The sequence below is a fragment of the Apodemus sylvaticus genome, chromosome 4, assembly GCF_947179515.1.
Source record: "Apodemus sylvaticus chromosome 4, mApoSyl1.1, whole genome shotgun sequence".
In the NCBI taxonomy this organism is placed as follows: domain Eukaryota; kingdom Metazoa; phylum Chordata; class Mammalia; order Rodentia; family Muridae; genus Apodemus; species Apodemus sylvaticus.
In genome coordinates this window covers 83,549,928-83,570,933 of record NC_067475.1, presented here as the reverse complement: position 1 = coordinate 83,570,933, position 21,006 = coordinate 83,549,928, and the positions used below count along the sequence as shown (strand labels likewise).

The window sequence follows — 21,006 nt, the reverse complement described above, 5'->3', positions numbered from 1 at the left end:
GGCTAGTGGGACGCATCAGGACCCAAACCTAGACACTTAGAGACAAGATGGTCTGGCAGCTTGTAACAAGTCAGTTCCGTTTTTTTTTCTTTTTTTCCTTTTTGGTTTTTCAAGATGGGGTTTCTTTGTGTAGCCCCAGCTATCTTGGAACTCGCTGTGTAGACCAGGCTGCCCTCAAACTCACAGAGATCCACCTGGCTCTGCCTCCCAAGTGCTAAAATTAAAGGCATGTACCACTACTGACCAACTTCAGATTTTTTTATGAATGATGAATAACAAGTTCTTAATCACTTACAGTTCCAGAAGAAAAAGTTAAAATAAAATACTTCCAAATAAGTAACTGTATAAATAATCAATATTGGGCAACTCTATTATTGTTCATTGAACACAACATCGTGATGTTCTAATTTCACCTCTCATTGACAACTTTTAGGGTACAAAGCCAATTTCTGGTCTTCCTGAATGGATGGTATAAGATTTACATGGCACCTACAAATATTCTCCAGACTCTTATGACATATACAAGAAAACCTTTTGAAAATAATTCTAAGTTCTTTGAAAAGAACTCCTTCCAAATGACCTTCTTTAGAATACTCTGTATCTAAGATACATACATCCCTCCTCCCTGCCCAGGCAGCATATGCACAGTGGCACAGTATCTAAAGGGCACACATATAGAGATGATAGATGCAGAAAATTACTGTGAATACTAGTTTCCCTTTCACTCCACCGTGGATTAAAGTACCCTAGGTATCAACACCTCTGTGGTGAGTATTCTGGAGTAGCACATTTTCAATCCTAACCATTTTTATCAGAACAAACTGAACTATGCGCGTTAAATAAAATCAAGCCAGAAACTGGACATTTTATAAAATAACTTTTGAGCCTATAAATGATGTAATTAATGTTACCATAGGCCTTGACATTTCCATTCCTGGGCACAATCTTTCACACACGCAGAAACAAATACTGCCCATCATTTATTTTCCTGTCTGGGTTGGCCTCCAACACTACCCTGTTAAGACATAGAGGCTTCAGTTGAGCCCAAAAGCAAAGGCACACCAGGACATCTGGCCCCAGGAATTCTGCTTCCTGGGATCTTGGAGACACTCTCACTTGATAAAACTGGTGGTAGGAGCCAGGGCCAGTGGAAGACATGCATTCCTGTACCTCCAACTAACTCAGGGATGAAACAGGAGGACCGCCTGAGTGGAGGTATCTGAGACATTGCAAGGCCTTATTTTAAAGCAATGGCAAACAACCATAATGGAGAGAGAGAGAGAGAGAGAGAGAGAGAGAGAGAGAGAGAGACGACGATATCACAACTGTAGTGAAAGTGTCACTGTATCTAAGGGACAAAGACCAGGAATGATATTCAGCATACTTCAGTACACAGGGCAGCCCCCAACAATGAAGAACTCTCTGGGTCAAAGTTCACTCATGCTGCTGTTAAACAACTGATATTCACAAATATGACTAAAGTAAATACACCAAGTGCTAAGTACAGGGTCTCAGTTAAAGTTACGACTGATTTCGGCTTTGAGGCTTTTGTTGTTTTTTGTTTTGTTGGTTTTTTGGGTTTTGGTTTTAGCTTTTGTTTCCACTCTTTTCAAAACAGATGTATGATTTAGAATCAAGGGTTAAAAATCCAGTTGGGGATATACTTTTAAGAGAAAGAAAAACTACTTTACTTGCTAGTGGGTCTTATCCTCAAAGGGTGGGTCTCCTGGAGCCTGATGGCCTTCTGGAAAGACCTGAGAAAATGTCTCCTAAAAATCACCTCTGCCTGTAAGCTGTAATTCATTGGCCCTGGTCAAAATGAATATTCCAAATATCTCAAAGCCTGCACTGTTGCCGCTTCAGTGAGAGAGAGACCGGTAAAGCTGGAGACTGCAGAGAAGAGTTCAACACCCTGATTCTAATGCTGCCGCCAGCACGGGAAGAAATAAACACTTTAAACAGGCAAGCTAATGTTCTCTTATCACTCCAAACACACACCCCCAAATGCATTTTGGGTCTCTACTACACTCCTGGTGAAAAACGGTCATCAAAATTATGTTTAAGTGGTTACCTTTTGCAAGTCAATGAGCATTTCCTGCATAACTGAAATATGCAATTCAAGACAAAAGCTTTGCAGTACCACATCCGTTGCAGCCTGAAGCCCTCTACGCTACAGATTCCCAATAAAACGTTAGCAATTATTTTTCCACATGTAATCATTATATCATCGTAGGGGGGGTGAAAAAACCTGAAATTCAGGTTCTTAAGTGGGTGTGTTCCAACAGGAATTAAAGACACTTGGAGGAATTCCAAGATTATACTCCTTTAAAGTCACTTCTTCATCCCAAAGCTACTTAGGCTAATAGCAAGTACCACTCACTAACATTTATGAAATCAATATTCCCATTGTGTCCAACCTCCAGCCACTTGCCATCCACACCACACCCGACTGCTTAGACACAGCAGTGTAGACCCAGAAGCAAGTCCTCCGCCCACCCTGGACCACTGACAAGCCAAGGAAGCTGCCACTAGCCAGGCGCAAGGCTGTGAGACATACAAGCCTGCTGAGGTGGCCTGGACACCCAGCTTCTGAACTTGGGGCGGCCCTGACTCACACCCTGTCACATGGCGCGGGAGGAGGTTGAAGAGCCACCGTTGCCAGGTGTTCAGGCTCGGCATGACCGTTTATTTGCCATGCAAAGTGACCTGAGCGCTCCTGTGCCACTGGGGGAAGGCCGGCAACCTCCAGGCCTCTCCTCCCTCACACGCCCACACCCGCCCTGTCACCGGTCCTCCTCACCTGAGTGGGCAGCAGGAGTTCCCCTTCTTCTGCCTGCCACAGCTCCACCACGTTCGGCAAGGGCTCAAACGCTGCACGGACACCAAAAAACACACCGCGTTTGTAATGCACGGAAAAGAAACGCTTCCTGTTTCCTCGCCCGTCCCCTCGTGCCACCCGCCTGCCCCCAAACAAGTCTCCTTCTCCCCTCGCAGGGCAGGCCATCCGACGGGTGAGCCAAGGATGCAATACAATGCCCAGCCGGCGACCCCGGGGTCCAGAAGGTGAGGGCGTGCGGGCTTGGTCAAGACCAGGGGATGAGGCCGCCGCACCAGGCACGGCGACCCCCAAGCCACCGGGCTAGGGGAAACAAAGCTGCAGGAAGCCGGGCGCGGCGAGGCACCCGCGCGCCACACAAAGCGGGGGATGCGCCCGGGGCGCAGGGGCCCGCGCACAAAGGCTCCGGGGCGCGCGCGGCTAGCGGTCCCTGAGCCCCGCGCTGCCCGTCCCTGGCCCGGCCTAGAGCCGCCGAGGGGACGCTGCGATCGCAGGGCTGCAGCAGCCCGTCTTCCCCGGCCGCCCGAGTCCCCTTCCTCCGCGAACCCTCACAGATTTCAACAGTTCCCTAAAAGAAAGGGGGGGCGGGGCGGTGGGGACAGCCAGCCCCGACGACGGGCTGACCTTGTCCCTGAGCCCCTCCCGGACGGCAGCAGGACAGCAGGACCTGGAAGACGCCCAGCAGAAGGTTCACGGCAGCGGCCGTGCGGCGGTAGGCGCCGGGCTGCGGGCGCCGGAGCCCCGCCATGGTGGTGCTCGCCGCGCTCGCTCGCAGCGATCTCGTTCTCTAGCTTGCTGGCGCCGCGGCCGCCTAGCCGCGCCCCGGGCCCGCCCCCGCGCCCTGGCCCCGCCCCGCCTCCGGCCCCGCCCCCCGCTGTTGGGCCCGCCCCCGCAGCTGTTGGACTGCTGCTCAGCGCCGGCGCGCCGCTTGCTCCCGAGCGCGTGTGCTCCACAGATAGTAGGGGATGGAACGCGGCGGGGAGCGGAGGGACGAGGACAATGCGAACGCTCACAGCGCGCAGCACGTGCCCGAGGGCCCCCAGAAGCTTTACTCTGGGGGCTGGGACTCGCGGCCCACGGGGAGAGGGTGTTCTCGTGAACTTTCCTGGGGTTCTCTTTGTTGATGACACCGGGGCCACGGTGGGGGCAGTAACCCCCCGGGGGAGGGGTCCTGGGAATGAATCGTAACCCAGCGCCTGGCCTTGAACAGGATATTAGTGGAAATATTGCTGTGGTTGTCAGGAAACGCGAGTGCAGCCGCACAGCTACTGCCAGTTATGCAGCGAGGATATCCGGTGGCTGCGAGGTCTGTAATTTAGAATAAAAAGCTCTCCCAACACCCGAGAGGCTGACCTCAGCGCCGCGTGGCGGTAATGCGCTCAGCGCCCTCTGTGGAGACTGTCCAAGTCCTGACAGGTGGAAGAGCTTAGGTTAGACCTTCAAGAACCCTGCAGAATGTACCAACAGAATCAGACTGCAAAAGTGAGCCAGCCACTTCCTAAACGAAGTTGAAGTGGAGGGCACGCTCGGCTGCCGGTTTCCAACATTAATAAGCACTGTAAGTCATATTTGGAAATGTAGTTTCTGCCTGCTTTTTAAGTTGATTTGCTGTGTGCAGCAAACGTAGCTAGTATGAAACTCAGAGTGTGAGCTGCAGGAAGTGATGGTGTACACCTGTCCGCTTACATTGATCGTCTGTTTAACTGTTTCTGGAGCCTTCCAGTCTAGACTATGGGGAAATAAAAAACGTGGTCCCATAGCAGGTCAGATGCTGGACAAGGACAATATGAACGATGGATGCTTTCTTCATAATACCAGACTGTGAGCCCAATCTCGTTGTCTGGATGTAACTCTAACTGAGGTTAAACCACCTCCTGATTTCTTTGCCATATGTAACACTTGATTAGAGCAAATGTCCACATGAAGACGTACTTCACTTTGCTTTGCCCAGCTCAAGCAGCTCCAATTATTCCCTCTTTGCCCCCCTAGATTGCCAGGGTATGTCCCTAGCAAGGATGTCCTGTCCTATCCCATTGGACCCTCTTTTCCCGCTTCATTTTACCTCTCTGGGTTTCTATTTGCCCCTCGGATGCTGAAATTCCCTCACTGCATTCAAGGGTCTCAGAAAAACAGAAGCCTATGTCCTGGGCCAGTGGCGTAGCCTGGCTAGCATATGGAAGGCTCTTGGTTCAAGTCACAGTGCCACACCAAGAAAACCATAAAACCAACCTCTGAATAGCCCACCCTAGGGGTTTCAGTCTTCCCATACTGTTTATTATGATAATATTGCATGCTAATTTTAATGTTAACTAATTTTAAACCCATACTAAGAAAACCAGCAAATGTTGACAAGTCTAATTTAAAAGTCATGATGCAAAACTCCACCAATTTTTAAATGATTTTACCTTTTTACTAATAAAGTCCCCTACTAAAAAGTATCACCGTCTTGATGAGAACTACTTAAAAAACTGAGGAATATTGCCGTAGGCCATTATTTGAGTCGGCTCTCATTTATTCTTCTACCAAAGGTTTTCCAGGGTGGCCTGCTACTTCCACACTGAGGTCTTTACAAAGTGGGTGATTGACCGGCGTTCACCAAGCCAGAAGCATGTATCTGTCGAGCCTCGAGGCTAGAGAAGGATCCAGGATCACACAGCTGTCTTCTTAGATAAATCTGACCCACGCGGCCTTCTCTGGAGGTATGCCTCGTGCTGACTCATGAGCACAGGAAGGGACGGCCCATTAAGCAGCTTCCATGTTTTGAAGTAAAATTGTTCTCCAAAGATAACTGTGTATCTCTGCTGTGTTCCTGCTGTCCCCATCGATGGCAGAGCCACAGACTGTTAGAGCTGAGAAACTGAGGAAAATCTTTCTTTTTTGTTTTTAAGATTTATTTTATGTATGTGAGTACCATGTCACTCTCTTCAGACACACTAGAAGAGGGCGTGGGATCCCATTGCAGATGGTTGTGAGCCACCATGTGGTTGCTGGGAATTGAACTCAGGACCTCTGGAAGAGCAGCCAGTGCTCTTAACCGCTGAGCCATCTCTCAGCCCTTTACTCTTTTTATTTAATGTTGTTGTTGTTGAATCTGCATCATAAGTTCAAAACATAAAGCAAAACACAGTGACAAAAAACTCGCCTCAACTCTGCCTAGTGGCCCAGGCCTATAAAAACTGGTTTCTAGCAATGCTGAGGCAGGAGAATAGCTCTCTAGGCCATCCTGGGGCAACAGAGTCTATACAAAGAAAGACCACCTAGGCAACTTTATGAGACTCTGCCTCAAAATTAAAAAGGAAAAGAAGGCTGGGGATGTAGCTCAGTAGCCCGGCCCTTGCCCCATGTACAAGGCCCTGGCTTTGATCTTCAGCACCACAAAACCACAATATGATAATATCAGTTTTTATTTTAAAACATCCATGATATGAACAGTATTTTTTTAGAGTACAGATGAAAAGCGAGTTTATACACAAATTATATCTCAACACATCCTACATAAATTTGACTCAAGTGGTAAACCCAACAACCCAATGATCTAAAGATTCGGCATGCTAAGTCACAGGAAGTACTGTGAAGATGAGCTGTGATAAGGCATGCTAAGCATCACTGCTCAATAAATGCTACAAGTCATATTACAGTTAATTCCCATTGTGGAGATGTGGCACACCTATAAAGGGGTAAATGTGATACTAATGCTTCAAATGCACAAACTAGCTATTGATTAATATACCATTTATCATTCAAATGTTAGAATAATTCCTATATATGGAGCAGCCCTCTGCTGGCCCATCCTTCGCTTTTAGGCCTCACCTCAATGAAACAAGACCAAGAGTTTCACTAAGCCACGGGGATCTAAGCCTCAGCTCTGACTAGAAGGAAATTCCCACAAGCAGGGTAGAAACCTATATTCCTGGGATGCCAACTGCTGCCTTAACTCAAAGGCATTCTTTTTGCTACACCATTTTTTTTAGAATTATTTTTACATTTATTTATTGTGTATATTGGTGTGAGTGTATGTGTGAAAGTTAAGGGATAACCCATGAGGTCATTCTTTCTTTCTACCATGTGGGTCCCAGACTCGAACTGTGGGTCATGGTTAGAGGTAAGAGCCCTTACCTGCTGAGCTGTCTCATTAGCCACTTGCTATAACCTCACCTCATCTTACCTCCTGAAACCTCCAGTATCTACAATTATTAAGAATTCTCTGCCCTAAAAGAAGGCCCTCCCTGCAGGCACAAACTAGGCATGTTAGGTTTCCCAGGTTCTGAATTGTTAGGAATACATTTCTTTGCTTATAACGTACCCACTCTGTAGTATTCTTTGACAGCAGTGTAAAACAAGCTAAGACACTAGGCATTTTCTCGGCATCCTCTTCCTCTCATGCCCAAACTTTAAAGCAAGAGTCTCGGGATGTAGTCCTCTATCCCTTTCATGCCTTCTCTGGATGGACTCATGTAGTCCTGTATTGCCATTATCTTTAAGGATATGAGTCTCAAATTTTTAGCACATCTGGAAGCTCTACTCTTAATGCAACTGTCTGCTTGTCACTGTATTATAAGCATCTCCAACAAGACAGGTCTTAAATTATTAATTCCATCTATCCAGACTTACTACTTCCAAATCTTAAGTTCAGGTTATGGTACCACCATCTACCTAGTTCCTTGAGCCAGAAGCCAGGAATCATTTAATTCTTCTTTCCTTTATTCCCTTTAAATTTATCACAAAACCATAATGTGTCCACTTCCAGAACATTTCCCATGGCCTGCCTTTCCACCATCCTGTTAACACCACGCCTGCTCCCCAGTCTCTCACGCAGGTGCCTGTGCATCCTTGTACTGGCCCCTCTGCTCCCGAGTTCCTTCATCACAACTGTACCAGACCCAGAATGGCCATTTGAAAATAGAGCCCCAGTCGGGCGGTGGTGGCGCAAGCTTTTAATCCCAGCAGGCAGATTTCTGAGTTCGAGGGAAGCCTGGTCTACAAAGAGAATTCCAGAGTTCCAGGACAGCCAGGGCTACACAGAGAAACCCTTTCTCACAAAAAGAAAGAAAGAAAGAAAGAAAGAAAGAAAGAAAGAAAGAAAGAAAGAAAGAAAGAAAGAAAGAAAGAAAGAAAGAAAGAAAGAAAGAAGAAAAGGAAAAATAGAGCCCCAGTTGCACATGAAGCTCTCCAGTAGTTTTCTGTAGCAGAAACAGAATTTACACTAGAGTAAAGCTGTCCTGTAAGCACTATAAGCGATCTGTCCGTGCCCACCTTCTGACTGCTTAGCCTGGCCTTTCCAATAACCAGTGCTCTTCAGCTCAAGGTCTTCATTCTTCAAGCCCAGTACTAAACCCATATTTGAGCCTTTGAACTTTCTTTTCTTTTTAAGATTTATTTATTATTTTATGTAAGTACATTGTAGCTGTCTTTAGACACATCAGAAGAGGGCATCAGATCTTATTAAGGATGATTGTGAGCCACTATGTGGTTGCTAGAATTTGAACTCAGGACCTTCAGAAGAGCAGTCAGTACTCTAACCCACTGAGCCATCTCTCCAGCCCCTTAAATTTCTTTTATTACATATTTTTTAATCTTATCCTGGAACTGGCCGTTTGGACAAGCGTGGCCTCATGCTCACAGAGATCTGGGAGCCAATTCTCTTTGCATCACGTGCAAAGCCAGGGAATAATCCTGGTTATCGGGCTTCGGAGCAGGAGCCTTTACCTGAGGAGCCATCTCAACAGCCCTCACGCTGCATTTTCTCTGCTGAACTCCCTAAGTCCTGATCGGCACATCTGACTCTTGCAGTCCATCACTCACGTAGTGCTGTTGTGCTTGCTGTACAAGGAGTGTCCAGGGCAGAGTGGCTGGAGTTAACCATGCTAAGCCCTAGTTCAAGGATGCCTAAAGCAAACAGAGCATCGCATTCTACAGACTCACCGACTAAAGGCCAAGCCTCGGGGCCAGGAACTATGTCCTGAAAGAGAAGTTCCTCTTTCTAATCCGGCATTGAAAACTCATGGTACCTGCATGACTATATACTTCATAAGAACCCAATGGAACGAGCACAACCCTTATTTTATTTAGAAACTAAGGCTAGGAGGTGAAACAACTAACTCTTGTTGAAACTCTACCTCATCTCATCATCCTGTCTCTTGACAAGAATATAAATTAGAAACCTTTTTTTTAATATCAGGTTTTAATTCTACTTGATATAGGATATTTGTAGTAACGTTTTTAAAAAAAAAAAAAAAAAACCCTACGAAGACCAGCTGTAAAGCTTACGGAATGAGCTGCAACTAACTATAAAAATGGCCTTTCCCACGTGCCATTACAGTGATAATCTGTCATCTCTTTCTTTTCAGTCTCCATGCATCTAAGCATACAGACCTTGTCCTTCTATGGACCTTTGTATGTACTGACGTATGGCCTACCAAGACAGTTATCCATATAAACCTCAAAGGTAGAAAATACACTGAGTAATGAGTTTCACGTTGAGATTGAAATTGTCTGCTTGAGGAGTCAAAATGTATAGATCCCTTACTGCATCCTTTCTTGTTTTACTCCCTCATTGGTGGAGACAATAAATTGTCTAAGAGCAGCAAGAAAATTGAGGCAATGTCTTGGTAACATGGTCTTGGGGAAACCATTACTTAAGATCCTACATACCCTGGGACTCAGAAATGCTGCCTCCATTTTCAGCTTCATCACCATTTACATCTTAAAGCAGTGTTTCTCGGTCTTCCTAATGCTACAGCCCTTTAGTACAGTTCCTCATGTTGGTGACCCCTCAACCCATAAAGTTATTTCATTGCTACTTCACACTGTAATTTTTGCTGCTGTTATAAACTATAATGTAAATATCCTATATGCAGAATATCTGATATGTGACCCTCAAAGGAGTTGTAGCCTACAGGCTGAGAACCACTGTCTTAAACTATGGGAACTCAGCTGCTGAGAGTTTCCCATTGAGAAATCATGCTAGAAATGCTCATGTAGCATTCATGATGTACAAAGCCCTGCCTGCCCTCAATACTTTGCATGTAAGTCATTCCTTCCCTCCAATAACCCCATAGAATATAGGTACTGCTATTACTGTTTTATACTTGGGGAAATAGAGACACAGTGTCTTAGTACATTAAGGCTTCTATATCAAAATACTCTAGGCTGGGTGGCTTGAAAATGACACAGACTGGTTCCCCACAATTTTAGAAAGAGGAGTCTGAGGTTAACATAGATCCAGTGTCTGGTGAAGGCCCAACTCCTAATTCCATCTATTCAATATGTCTTCTTATCACAGAAGTGGCAAGAAGTTCTCTGGGGTCTTTTGACAAGGCACCAATCCCATTCCTGAGGGTTCCACCTTTGTGCTAGTGACTTTTCTAACCCCTGTGACAGGATGTCTGACAGAAACCACCTGAGGCTAGGCTCCACCTCCTAAAAGTTCTGTCACCTCCCAAAACCGCAGCACCAGCTGGGACCAACACAGGAGCCTGTGGAGACATTTCATCTTCAAACCATAACAACTAGCCATGCAGTGGTGGTGCACGCCTTTAATCCCAGCACTTGGGAGGCAGAGGCAGGTGGATTTCTGAGTTTGAGGCCAGCCTGGTCTACAGAGTGACTTCCAGGACAGCAAGAGCTACCCAGAGAAACCCTGTCTTAAAAGCAAAAAAAAAAAATAATAATAATAATAACAACCCTTGCAACCTGACCGCTTGTCAAAAGTGTCACCTCCTAATACTACAGGTGAACTAGAGAGGACACTAGCATCTGGCTCCTAGCACACAGAAGAAGCAAGGGGTCAATTGCTCAGTCATAAGACAGTGAGAACAAAACTAGAATTTAAAACAAGTTCTTTTGGTTTTTTTTCGAGACAGGATTTCTCTGTGTAGCCCAGGCTGTCCTGAAACATACTCTGTAGACCAGGCTGGCCTCGAACTCAGAAATCTGCCTGCCTCTGCCTCCCACGTGCTGGGATTAAAGGTATGCGCCACCACCGCCCAGCACAAGTTTTTAATCTATACTTTAGTATAGTATAGTACACTATTCTATACTAATCTATACTTTATAATTAATCTATACTATAGTTTAGTACTTAAACTATACTTAATCTATACATTGGGACAGTACTTCTTAACTTCGTCAAGAGAACATGTAGTTGAACTCCTGCTGACCACAGTGATCATCTGAACACCCGTAACCAGATGTAAGCGTATAGCTTAGTGGCTGAGCACTTGCCTTGACATTCTCGAGGCTCTGGGTTCAAACCCAAGACCAACACCAGCAACAACAAAAAGCATGTAACTGGAACTACTAAGCAGAAGTCACAATGGGACCAGAGACGTGGACCACTCTTAACACAGCATCAGAACCATAGAGACCCTTTGTGGTTATTGAATGTTCCAGGATTCCAGAGGCAACTTTATCAGGAGCAACAGAGATGGGGTGGGGGGTGGGGTCTTCCTTCCATTTAACTGAGGTAACCCTGTTGTACTGTATGAGTGAAGTCCTATAACTCAGCTGTTGAGGGAGCTCCCCAAAGTCACGGTATACCAGCTTCCAGAGCTAATGAGCATTTATCTGACTCGTCCTCTCTGCAATATGCTTCACAGTCTATTAGACACTTCACCTCCATGGCCTTTTAAAAACAGTCATAAATGATACATACTCCAAGTCCTTTCCACTTCGAGCTTTGAGTGGTTTTCTGCCCAAACTTGAGCTTGCAAAGCAGAAACCTGAGCTTTTAAAATTCATCAATTTTTACTGCTTCAGAATTTACCATGTAGAGCAACTTCACAGCTTCCTGAGTTAGCGTGCCTTCAAATTACAGTCATGTTAGGCTTGGCACATAAAGTTCAGATCGCAACCTGCTGTTTCAGGACTTGTAAGCCACATATTTTGAAGGAGGAGTGATAAAGGGGGCGTCTGTTTTCCTCCCATATACCTGGCAAGCCCATCTGGCATCACTTGGTAAAGTTTATATATATATATATGTAAACAGGGGGAGGGACAGGAAACCCCGAATGAGACAAATCTGGATGGACACTGCAGGAGAGGAGAGGTGGCTCATAAAATGATGTCACCAAGTCAACTTCAATGCCAGACTAGCAGAAACTATGGCCTTCACAGATGCCCTGCCTCAATTCTCCCCTCTGACAGAGGTCTAAGTCAGAGTCTCCTTCACCAGGATAAGGCTCTCTTAGTCCCTCCAAAGGTCACATACAACTGCCACTGACTGAGCAAGGAACACCCTGGTAAGTCTTCTTACCCTCTGCCCATCTTCCCATGATCAGCGTCCCTTTTCAGAGCTCACAAGAACAGGAAGAGCCAGGCACAGTGGCACAAGCCTGTAGTTCTAGTTACAACAGGCTATGGGAGGAGCATTTCAGCCCAGAGGTTTGAGCCCAATCTAGGCATCAGGGCAGTTCCCCATCTCCATATAGACAAACAAACAAATGTAATAAACAGGTCGGACATGTAGTATACACCTAAAATAAAACAGCAACAAAATGCCCAACAATGAAAGGACCAAATGCTCACCTAGGTAGGCAGAGATCAAGAGAACCTCCCTCTGAGTCAGGATTCAAACCCAGGCAGCCTAGCCCCTGATTCTACTAATATGCCAGTGCATTTTGCTACAACAGGCTAAATTCAGTACATGTGTATTCTTCCCACCCCCATCTCTGTCCCTCTTTATCTCTGTTATGAGTGTGCCTGTGTGTGTGTGTGTGTGTGTGTGTGTGTGTGTGTGTGTGTGTGTGTGTGTAGAGAGAGAATAAAAGTATGCCCTTCTGGATGGGCTAGAATTGCCGATTCGGTTACTGAGAAGGACACCCTCACAGGAGGACAGAATATGGCGTCTGACTTCACACCCTTTGAGACACGTGGCCCTCTATGCTTCCATAATAGAAGCTTCTGATCACGATTAGTGAGGGCCTTCACCTGCACTGAGAACTAATTCCATGTAACTCAATCCTCACAGCTTGGCTGGCCATTGCTGGTGTGGAGAGAAACAGCCTTTCAGCCTGGGAAGAACACTGTAGCCAAACAAGACTCTCAGAGACATAACCTGAGGCAACTCCACCGCCAACAGTAGCGTGGAGGAAACAGTAGGAAGGAAGCATCACCAACTGGAGCCCAGCTCTTAAGAGAGTCCTTGAGACAATGGCTGGGAGCCAGGGAGCAGAATCACAAACAGCTGGAGTGGGAACCCCAGCCCATGGCTGCGGGCTGCTGGGGGAGGGCTGTGGGGAAGGCATCACACAGCTGCACGCCTGAGACATTTGCATTTCCAGAAAGCAATGGGAAATGCAGGACTGGGAGACAGAGCACTGTGTAGGGCGGGGGAGCGGGGACTGCGGTTCCCATTCTCGCTGCCTGTGTGCCCCCCCCCCTCCGCTCCTCCCTAGGGCCCTCATCCTGTGTGAGCACTTTAAGCTGGAAGCGGTGTGCTGGGGTTGGAACCTGAGGGTGGATAAATAGCCAAGAAACATTGGCAATTATCAGTGGTTGAGGAAATATGTATGCAGGTTTCAGCAGTAACAATATAACAGTAGCAATAACAATATTAGCAATTACAATATTAATATTACAATATTAGCAACTAAAGGTCCAACCCCTCCACCCCCTTCCTGAGACTTCCCAATAGATATGATATGGAATGACTTACCCCACCCATCATGAAATTTTTACTATACATTAAGGATTATCTGAGTACTGAATTCTTTTTAAAGATTTACCTCTGTTTGTGTGTGTGTGTGTGTGAGAGAGAGAGAGAGAGAGACAGAGACAGACAGAGACAGAGAGACAGAGAGAAACTGTTGGCAGGTTCACATGTGGAGACAACAGGGCAGGTTTTGGGGAGTCATTTCTTCCCATTATTATTTTTTAAAGATTTATTTATTTATTTATTTATTTATTTTGTGTATATGGGTACACCAGCACTGTCTTCAGATATACCAGAAGAAGGCATCAGATCCTATTCCGGATGGTTGTGAGCTACCACATGGGTGCTGGGAATTGAACTCAGGATCTTAGGAAAAGAGTAGTCAGTACTCTTAACCTCTGAGACATCTCTCCAGCCCTCTTCCCATTATTATTATTGCTATTGTTGTTATACTGCTATTACTTCATTATTATTATTATTAATTACTATGATTATTTTGAGGCAAAGTCTCTTGTGAGGTCTCTGTCTCTGTGTTTATTGAACAGTAGGGTGACTCTCCTGTCATTATCACCAGAGTTCTGGGTTCACAGATATGCACCACCCAAGTCCAGCTTTTTATGTGGGTTCTAGAGCTAAAACTCAGGTCATCACAGTGGCGTGGCAGGTACTTCCCCCACTGGCCTGTGTTCCCCACCCCTGAATAGTTTGTTATTGATTGAGTGCCTGACTTGGAGGTGTAAATCAGGACAACTGTGGTAGCATTTTATTTTATTGTATTGTATTTAGTTTTGATGCTGGGGATTAAACCCCAAGGCTTAACTCGTGCCAACGGTCTATATCTCCAGCCTTGCAGTATTGCTTTATATAAGTTCATAGCACCAGAAAAAAAAAAGGTGAATTATTGTAAAATTTAGTATGGGGAAGGATTTGAAGAACGCCACTCCTACAGTACCAAAGACATTTTGAGACAATCCCCTTCCTTGAAGAAAACCTGAATAAGGGATAAGAGCCCTAAAAATGGCCATGCCCTTGGCATAAGTGCTAGCCACTAGAGTTTAGAGTAAACAATTTAAATATGTTTTGCAAGTTATTTATGGCAGTGTTATTTATAAGAGCTCAAACTGGAAAGAGGCCAGGTAAAGCCCCTAAGCATAAAAAACAAACAGTTTGACAGCCTCAGGGAGAAAGTATTCAATGACAAATATACATAACACATGGGTATACATTTTAATCCCATTAACAGGAAGAGGTAAGGAGGGTGTGCTAATGAAAGGAACTTCCAGGGCTGGAGAGATAGCTCAGCAGTTAAGAGCACTGACTGCCCTTCTGGAGGTCCTGAGTTCAAATCCCAGCAACCACATGGTAGCTTATGACCATCTGTAATGAGATCTAATGCCCTCTTCTGGTGTGTCTGAAAACAGCTACAGTGTACTCACATATAATAAATACCTTAATAATAAATAAATCTTTAAAAAAAAAAAAAAGAAAGGAACTTCCGACTGGAAAAATGCAAAGGAGGAAGATGTCTGAAATGTGGGATGTGTGAAGGAGAAGGAGACTGGGCTCCGCAGGATCATCTTGGGTGAGGGTGTTTGCTTACACACAAACTGTTACTCAAAAACAGCCTAAGTGGCTCTGTGCTCCTTTCCCTATCAAATGCAGGAGGCACAGTGAGATACCTCAAGGTAAAAGCACTAGCTGCCAAGCCGGAGGGCCTGAGTTCAAATCCTAGGACTCACAGAGTACAAGAACTGACCTCAGCAAATTGTCCTCTGACTTCCACAGGTGTGTTGTGGAAATGTGCACGGGTAGCATTCCTGTACACACACACACATGCACCCACACTGACACTGTATTTTTTTTTTCAAGCATCAATCTTGGATGCTTGAGGGAGATAAACCAGCCTGGGAGTGGGGTCATTGGGAAGAAAGCCCAGGTTGGCAATTCACAAGGAGCAGGTTCTGGACAGGAAGTAGCTAGATTGGTCCTAGTTGTCCAGGGGAATTGGTGTAACAGAGTCAGATCTCTGGAAAAATGATGCTCATATATTAAAATTAAATACGTTTGGCCACCTCTCAAGAAAAAGCCCGTGTGTTATCTTAGATGAAAGGGGAATGGGTAGGTAGGATTTGATAGAGTAAGGCATGTAGAAGCACGTTGCTGGGGGAAAAATGCCTTATAATGCTTGCTGTTAAGATGAAGAAGGTGTTACGGTGTAATCATACCACACCATACAAATACCCCCTGCAAAGGCGCGTATGTGCAAGGCTTGGTCCCCAGTGAAGCACTATGTAGAGGTAGGATTCTGGGAAATAATTGGATCATGATGGCTCTGACCTGTGTACAGATTAGTTCATTGATGAGTTCATAATTTGATAGACTATGGTGGAAACTCGGGAGCTGGGACCTAGTTGAAAGGATTAGGCCCTTGGAGGCAATCCGATCGCTGTCCTCAGTCCCTCATTCTCTATTTCTGCTTCCCAGGATGCCATGTCTTGATCAGCTCTGCTCCACCATGCAATCTTTTCCTTGCACGCTTCCTCATGACAAATGAGCGCTCAGGGGCAATGGGTCTAAACCTCCAAAATCATCCACCAAAATAATTGTGTCTTCCTTTAAGTCATTTTCTCAGGCATTCCAGGTTACCCTCCAACAAGACCTGTATCTAGCACCAGTTTTCAGGTTATTCCCCAACAAACCTGAACCTCCAAGTTTCAAGCCTGCCCCGGCCCCTTCACTTCCTAGCAACTACCATTCAGGAGGAAAGCAAACATTTAAGTTTATGGTTTGGCTCCCAGCACCAGCCAATTGTGTTAAAGGCCATAATGGCCTCCCAATCAGATCTATACCAGGCTAGAAACCCCCTTCCTGCCTCTATAAATGCTTGCCTGAAGCTGGGCTTGCCCCCCACCCCATTTCCTCCTTCCCCGTTCTCCTGCGTCAGAGATGGTGGTGTGGCCCAAGGTCCAGCTTGAATAGAGTCCCTAATGTGATTGCATTGGAATCGGCTCTTGGTGGTCTTTTGGGGGGGGGGGGGGGCACAAACGTTTCCTGGCACAGCAAAATCAAGAGATGGTTTTTTTGAGACAGGTTTTCATGTGCCCCAGGTTTTCTCCAAACTTACTATGTAGCCAAGGATAGACTTAAATCCCTGATTTTCTGCCTCCACCTTCTAAGTTTCACCCAGTTCACGTGGTACTGGGGATCAACACGGGACCGTGAACACCATAGGCAGCCCTTCTTTCTTTTCAGTACTATGGACCAAGCGTTTCACCACTGTGCTACAGCCCTGTCCCTTCTTTCTCCATTTTTTAAAAAAGATTTATTTATTTATTATATGTAAGTACACTGTAGCTGTCTTCAGACCCTCCAGAAAAGGGAGTCCATTATGGAGGGCTGAGAGCTGCCATGTGCTTGCTGGGATTTGAACTCAGGACCTTTGGAAGAGCAGTCAGTGCTCTTAACCGCTGAGCCATCTCTCCAGCCCCCCCTTTCTTCATTTTTTGAGATGTTGCTCATACTGACCTCAGATTCCTAGGCTCAAAGTAATCTTCTTGCCTTAGCCCAAGCCTGGCTCATTTTGCAAATTTTTATACTTCTAAACTCCAAAAAGCATTAGTAAGATAATCTTTCCTCTAATTGAAGCTGTACCATTTTTCTTTCTTTTTTTTTAAAAAAAGATTTATTTATTTATTTATTTTTATTTATTTGAGTATACTGTAGCTGTCTTCAGACACACCAGAAGAGGACATCAGATCTTGTTACAGATGGTTGTGAGCCACCATGTGGTTGCTGGGAATTGAACTCAGGACCTCTGGAAGAGCAGTTAGTGCTCTTAACCACTGAGCCATCTTTCCAGCCTGCTTTTTTTCTTGACCATTTATTTAATGAGATTCTTTTTTGGCAAAATTTTTGGTGATAGATAATTCAGACACACTTAAGTCAGTCACGTTGTCAGTTAGTAAAATGTTCTAAAAATACCAAGTCAATTATGATTTGTGTGATGATTTTATAGTCTGAATATTTAAAATCACATAGACACTGACATTCATTCACTTGGGACCATTATCAGAGAATATACACACACACACACACACACACACACACATGTCTATACAGGTATAGTAAAAGCAATAAGACATTCATTACAAGTGTCCAGAACTCGACAGGTTTTAGGATTTAAATAACACTTTCTGATCATTTCAATGTGCAAATCTCATCTTTCGAAGAACAGCATTTCATCGTTTGGCTGAGCCTCGCCAGTCGGTTTCACCAAGGCTTCTGAATGACGCCTGCCTCATGCTTGCACTTACACACGCACACACGCCCCTTGATTGCTTAGCTTCCAGAGCCAAGAGTCAGCTTCTGCCTCATGCCTCAGGGGTATCGGATTTCAACTTACACTGTCTGAATTTTGTACACGGACGCTTTCCGCTGAGTTTCTTCTCGCCACCAAGGAGTCTCAGATGCATTCTCCAGCTGCTGTTGAACATCGTTGTAACACTAGGTGCAGATTTCAGTGTGCATACAGCTGTATTTCTAGTTCACAAAAAGTAGCATCTCTACCAAATACCAGGAAATCTGTTCAATGGAGGTGGGGTTTTGACTTTATCTTTTTTGATGACCTCAATTTATGGCATTTATCCTGGGCCTATGATTTGCATTCCATTTATAAATGTGTGCACATGTGCGCACACACACACTGAACCTAGCATTTTTAGGCACTTCTCCAGCTTTGAGTTTGCAAGACTTTGTACTAATGGGGAGACAGAGTTACAGCTCTGAACATTCCCTGCCCCTGATCCAGAACATGTGTTACCATCTCACACACTGTAAAGTGATTCCAAATCCCTGCCAACAGGGCATAGGCTGCATTCCAAACAGCCAATGCTCAGGGACAGCAAATTGTAAAATAGAACTAGAGCGTGCCTTTCCTTTAATTTTGTGTAAACCTGACTATGTCCATCCTACCTTCCCATTTCTTATGGTCCCAGCCCCCCCCCCCCCCCCCCCCCGTCCCCCCAGCCCCCTTCTCCCGCAAATACAAAACAGCTTTTAAAATTTGTGTGCCTTGAAAGATAAGGGGCTTGCTTTAAAACCTGTCCTTTGTTAAGGTCTAATTGCTGCTGCCTGTTCCAAGCTCTTGGTGAAGGTTTGTAATCAGGAAACGGCAGGACAGGACGGGGAGACCATTTAAAATAATAAAGGGACTCTCACTCAACTGATGAGAGACATAAACAGTCTGACCCTGATCTCCTGGGAGTAGAAGTCTAGGATTTCAAATGCTGTATAAACAGTTGCAAAATCTCTGCAATTACCCTACAAACGAGTTCCTATCAAAGATGACAGATAAAAAAAATCATGTGTTCTCAGTTCTGTGCTGGTGCAAATTCTCAACCTGAGTTTACAGTTAATCTATCCCTGGACTAAAGTAAGTCTGTACACTTCAACAAACGTGTGAAAACTTGACTTCCATTATGCGACCACTGAGAACTGTAAGTGGAAAAAGAAAAAGGGTCATTAGGCCCTGGCACTGGGAGTGTCTTGGATATAACAGGGAAGATGATGGAATCTCTTCTGAAGTCCCCAGCCTCACAAGTATCTGAGCAACCCTGACTTGGCTTCTACAATTACTCTTCTGAATCCCAACAAAAGTATCACCTGACGAGGTCTACACTGTTTCTTTGTGTGCTGAACCCCTTCATTTAAAAAAATTAGTTAACATTTTAAATATCCAAAAAAGAATACATATTTATGGTATACAACATGTTACAAATTATGTAGACATTATGGAATGGCTGCATTGACTTAATTAACGTTTGTTTCTTATGGTTAGTAGATTTCAAAACCTACCATTGGCATTTCTTAAGAATATATTTGATGTAGGATCATTAGATCCTACAAAGCAGACGTATATGTACACATAGAACCAGGGTGCTAATTAATAATTCTCAAAGCTAATGCCAGAGGGTGGATTGCCAAAGCTTTATAGAAATGGGTTCTACATACTTTCAAATTAAATCTCATCCATATGTAAGCAAGCCGCGAGTGGTGGCGGCTTGGTCCTGTTTGCCCCAACTTTATTATCCAGTGCCAGCTAGTGAGTAAATATACCTGGATAGCTACACACTGACCCAAACCCATTTTGAAGGTGATCTTGGATAAGAGATCATTGATCCACTGGCCTCCAGGAGGCCTGACGACCAGGACTAACTCATAGTCCAAGCACAGAGTGACTTTAGACAGATTCTGAGCCTCAAGGTGCTTAGCCACAAAATGGGAAAGTTAAGATTTTAATGTACGGCCGGGCAGTGGTGGCGCACGCCTGTAATCCCAGCACTCTGGGAGGCAGAGGCAGGCGGATTTCTGAGTTCGAGGCCAGCCTGGTCTACAAAGTGAGTTCCAGGACAGCCAGGGCTACACAGAGAAACCCTGTCTCGAAAAAACCAAATCCAAAAAAAAAAGATTTTAATGTACGTTTCCAGGCAGATTGCTTTGACTCTGATCATTTCAATCCTTTAGGGAATGAAAAAGATGTTTAGCAGAAAGTGAAAACATATATACATATATATTGTAAATATATATGGTCATAAGCAGCCTTATATAGTTTTCAAAAGGTGTCATGTCAAAGTCGGGGAGGCAATACGTAAGATTATAAAATAGAAGAGAACAATTAATTCTGTTTAATAGATGTCTCCATACCCTAAGGAGTGCAATTGTATAACACTAATGATGGATCCTCTTTCACTGGCAAGACCTAAGTCTGTCTAATGAAAAGTCCTACTTGGGAAACGTCCTCTTTCATTCAGCAGACACTGTGCTCAGCATTTACCATGAAAGCCAGCGACTAGAAGCAGGTCTATTTCTGGACCTCTGTGAGCCCCAAGCCAGGATGCTGAATTCTCTGGAAGGGAGGAAGCAAGTCCCATGCAGCAGTGAGAAGGAAGCACTGAACCTTCCACAGGAAGCAGAGGGGATCGTCCTCAGAGGAGAAGCTGGCTGAGCCTTCCACAGGAAGCAGAGGGGATCGTCCTCAGAGGAGAAGCTGGCCGAGCCTTCCACGGGAAGCAGAGGGGATCGTCCTCAGAGGAGAAGCTGGCTGAGCCTTCCACGGGAAGCAGAGGGGATCGTGATCGGCCGTGGAAGTGTTAAGTGGGGACAGGCACGAGTTTCAGCAGCACGACAAAGGCAGGCTTCGATAAAAAGGTGGCATGTGAGAAAATATTTCCCCACAGCTCGGCCGAGCACAGCTGAGACCTCGCACAGGAGGGTGCTGCGGGAGGCCCGTGTGACTGGAGCTGTCCCTGTGAGGGAGAGGCCTGGCAATGGGGTCAGAGAGGAACAGGTGCAGGGGTGTGAGCACCCGAGGCCACAGCAGATGCGCTGACCTTTACTCTGCAATCATTTAAGCAGTCCCGACCGAGTTTTAGCAGGGTGACATGTTCTGCTGTGCACGCGATGAGGCTCCATCTGGCTGTTGTGCCCCTGTTGAAGACAGGGAGGCCATTAGCCGTCCAGC

At 45.4% G+C, this 21,006-nt stretch overlaps 1 protein-coding gene and 1 long non-coding RNA gene across 3 annotated transcripts in view; one reads left to right on the top strand and one right to left on the bottom strand.

The window, feature by feature from the left end:
• Tmem131l (transmembrane 131 like) overlaps nucleotides 1-3,646 on the bottom strand; it is a 152,954-nt gene extending 149,308 nt beyond the window's left edge. Inside the window, exons 1-2 of one of the 2 annotated variants that reach the window (XM_052180286.1) lie at nucleotides 3,461-3,646; nucleotides 2,801-2,871 (exon numbers count right to left, since the gene is read on the bottom strand). In XM_052180286.1, the coding sequence (XP_052036246.1) occupies nucleotides 2,801-2,871; nucleotides 3,461-3,584 (195 nt within the window). In that variant the 5' untranslated portion in view covers nucleotides 3,585-3,646. The remainder of the gene's footprint in view (nucleotides 1-2,800; nucleotides 2,872-3,460) is intronic. The other variant, XM_052180285.1, reaches the window with a different exon arrangement.
• Nucleotides 3,647-3,709: 63 nt separating this feature from the next.
• On the top strand, nucleotides 3,710-20,625 carry LOC127683217 (uncharacterized). Its single transcript, XR_007977504.1, has 3 exons — nucleotides 3,710-4,394; nucleotides 5,365-5,535; nucleotides 20,297-20,625. It is a non-coding gene; the product is annotated as an uncharacterized LOC127683217 (long non-coding RNA).
• Nucleotides 20,626-21,006: the final 381 nt, after the last annotated feature.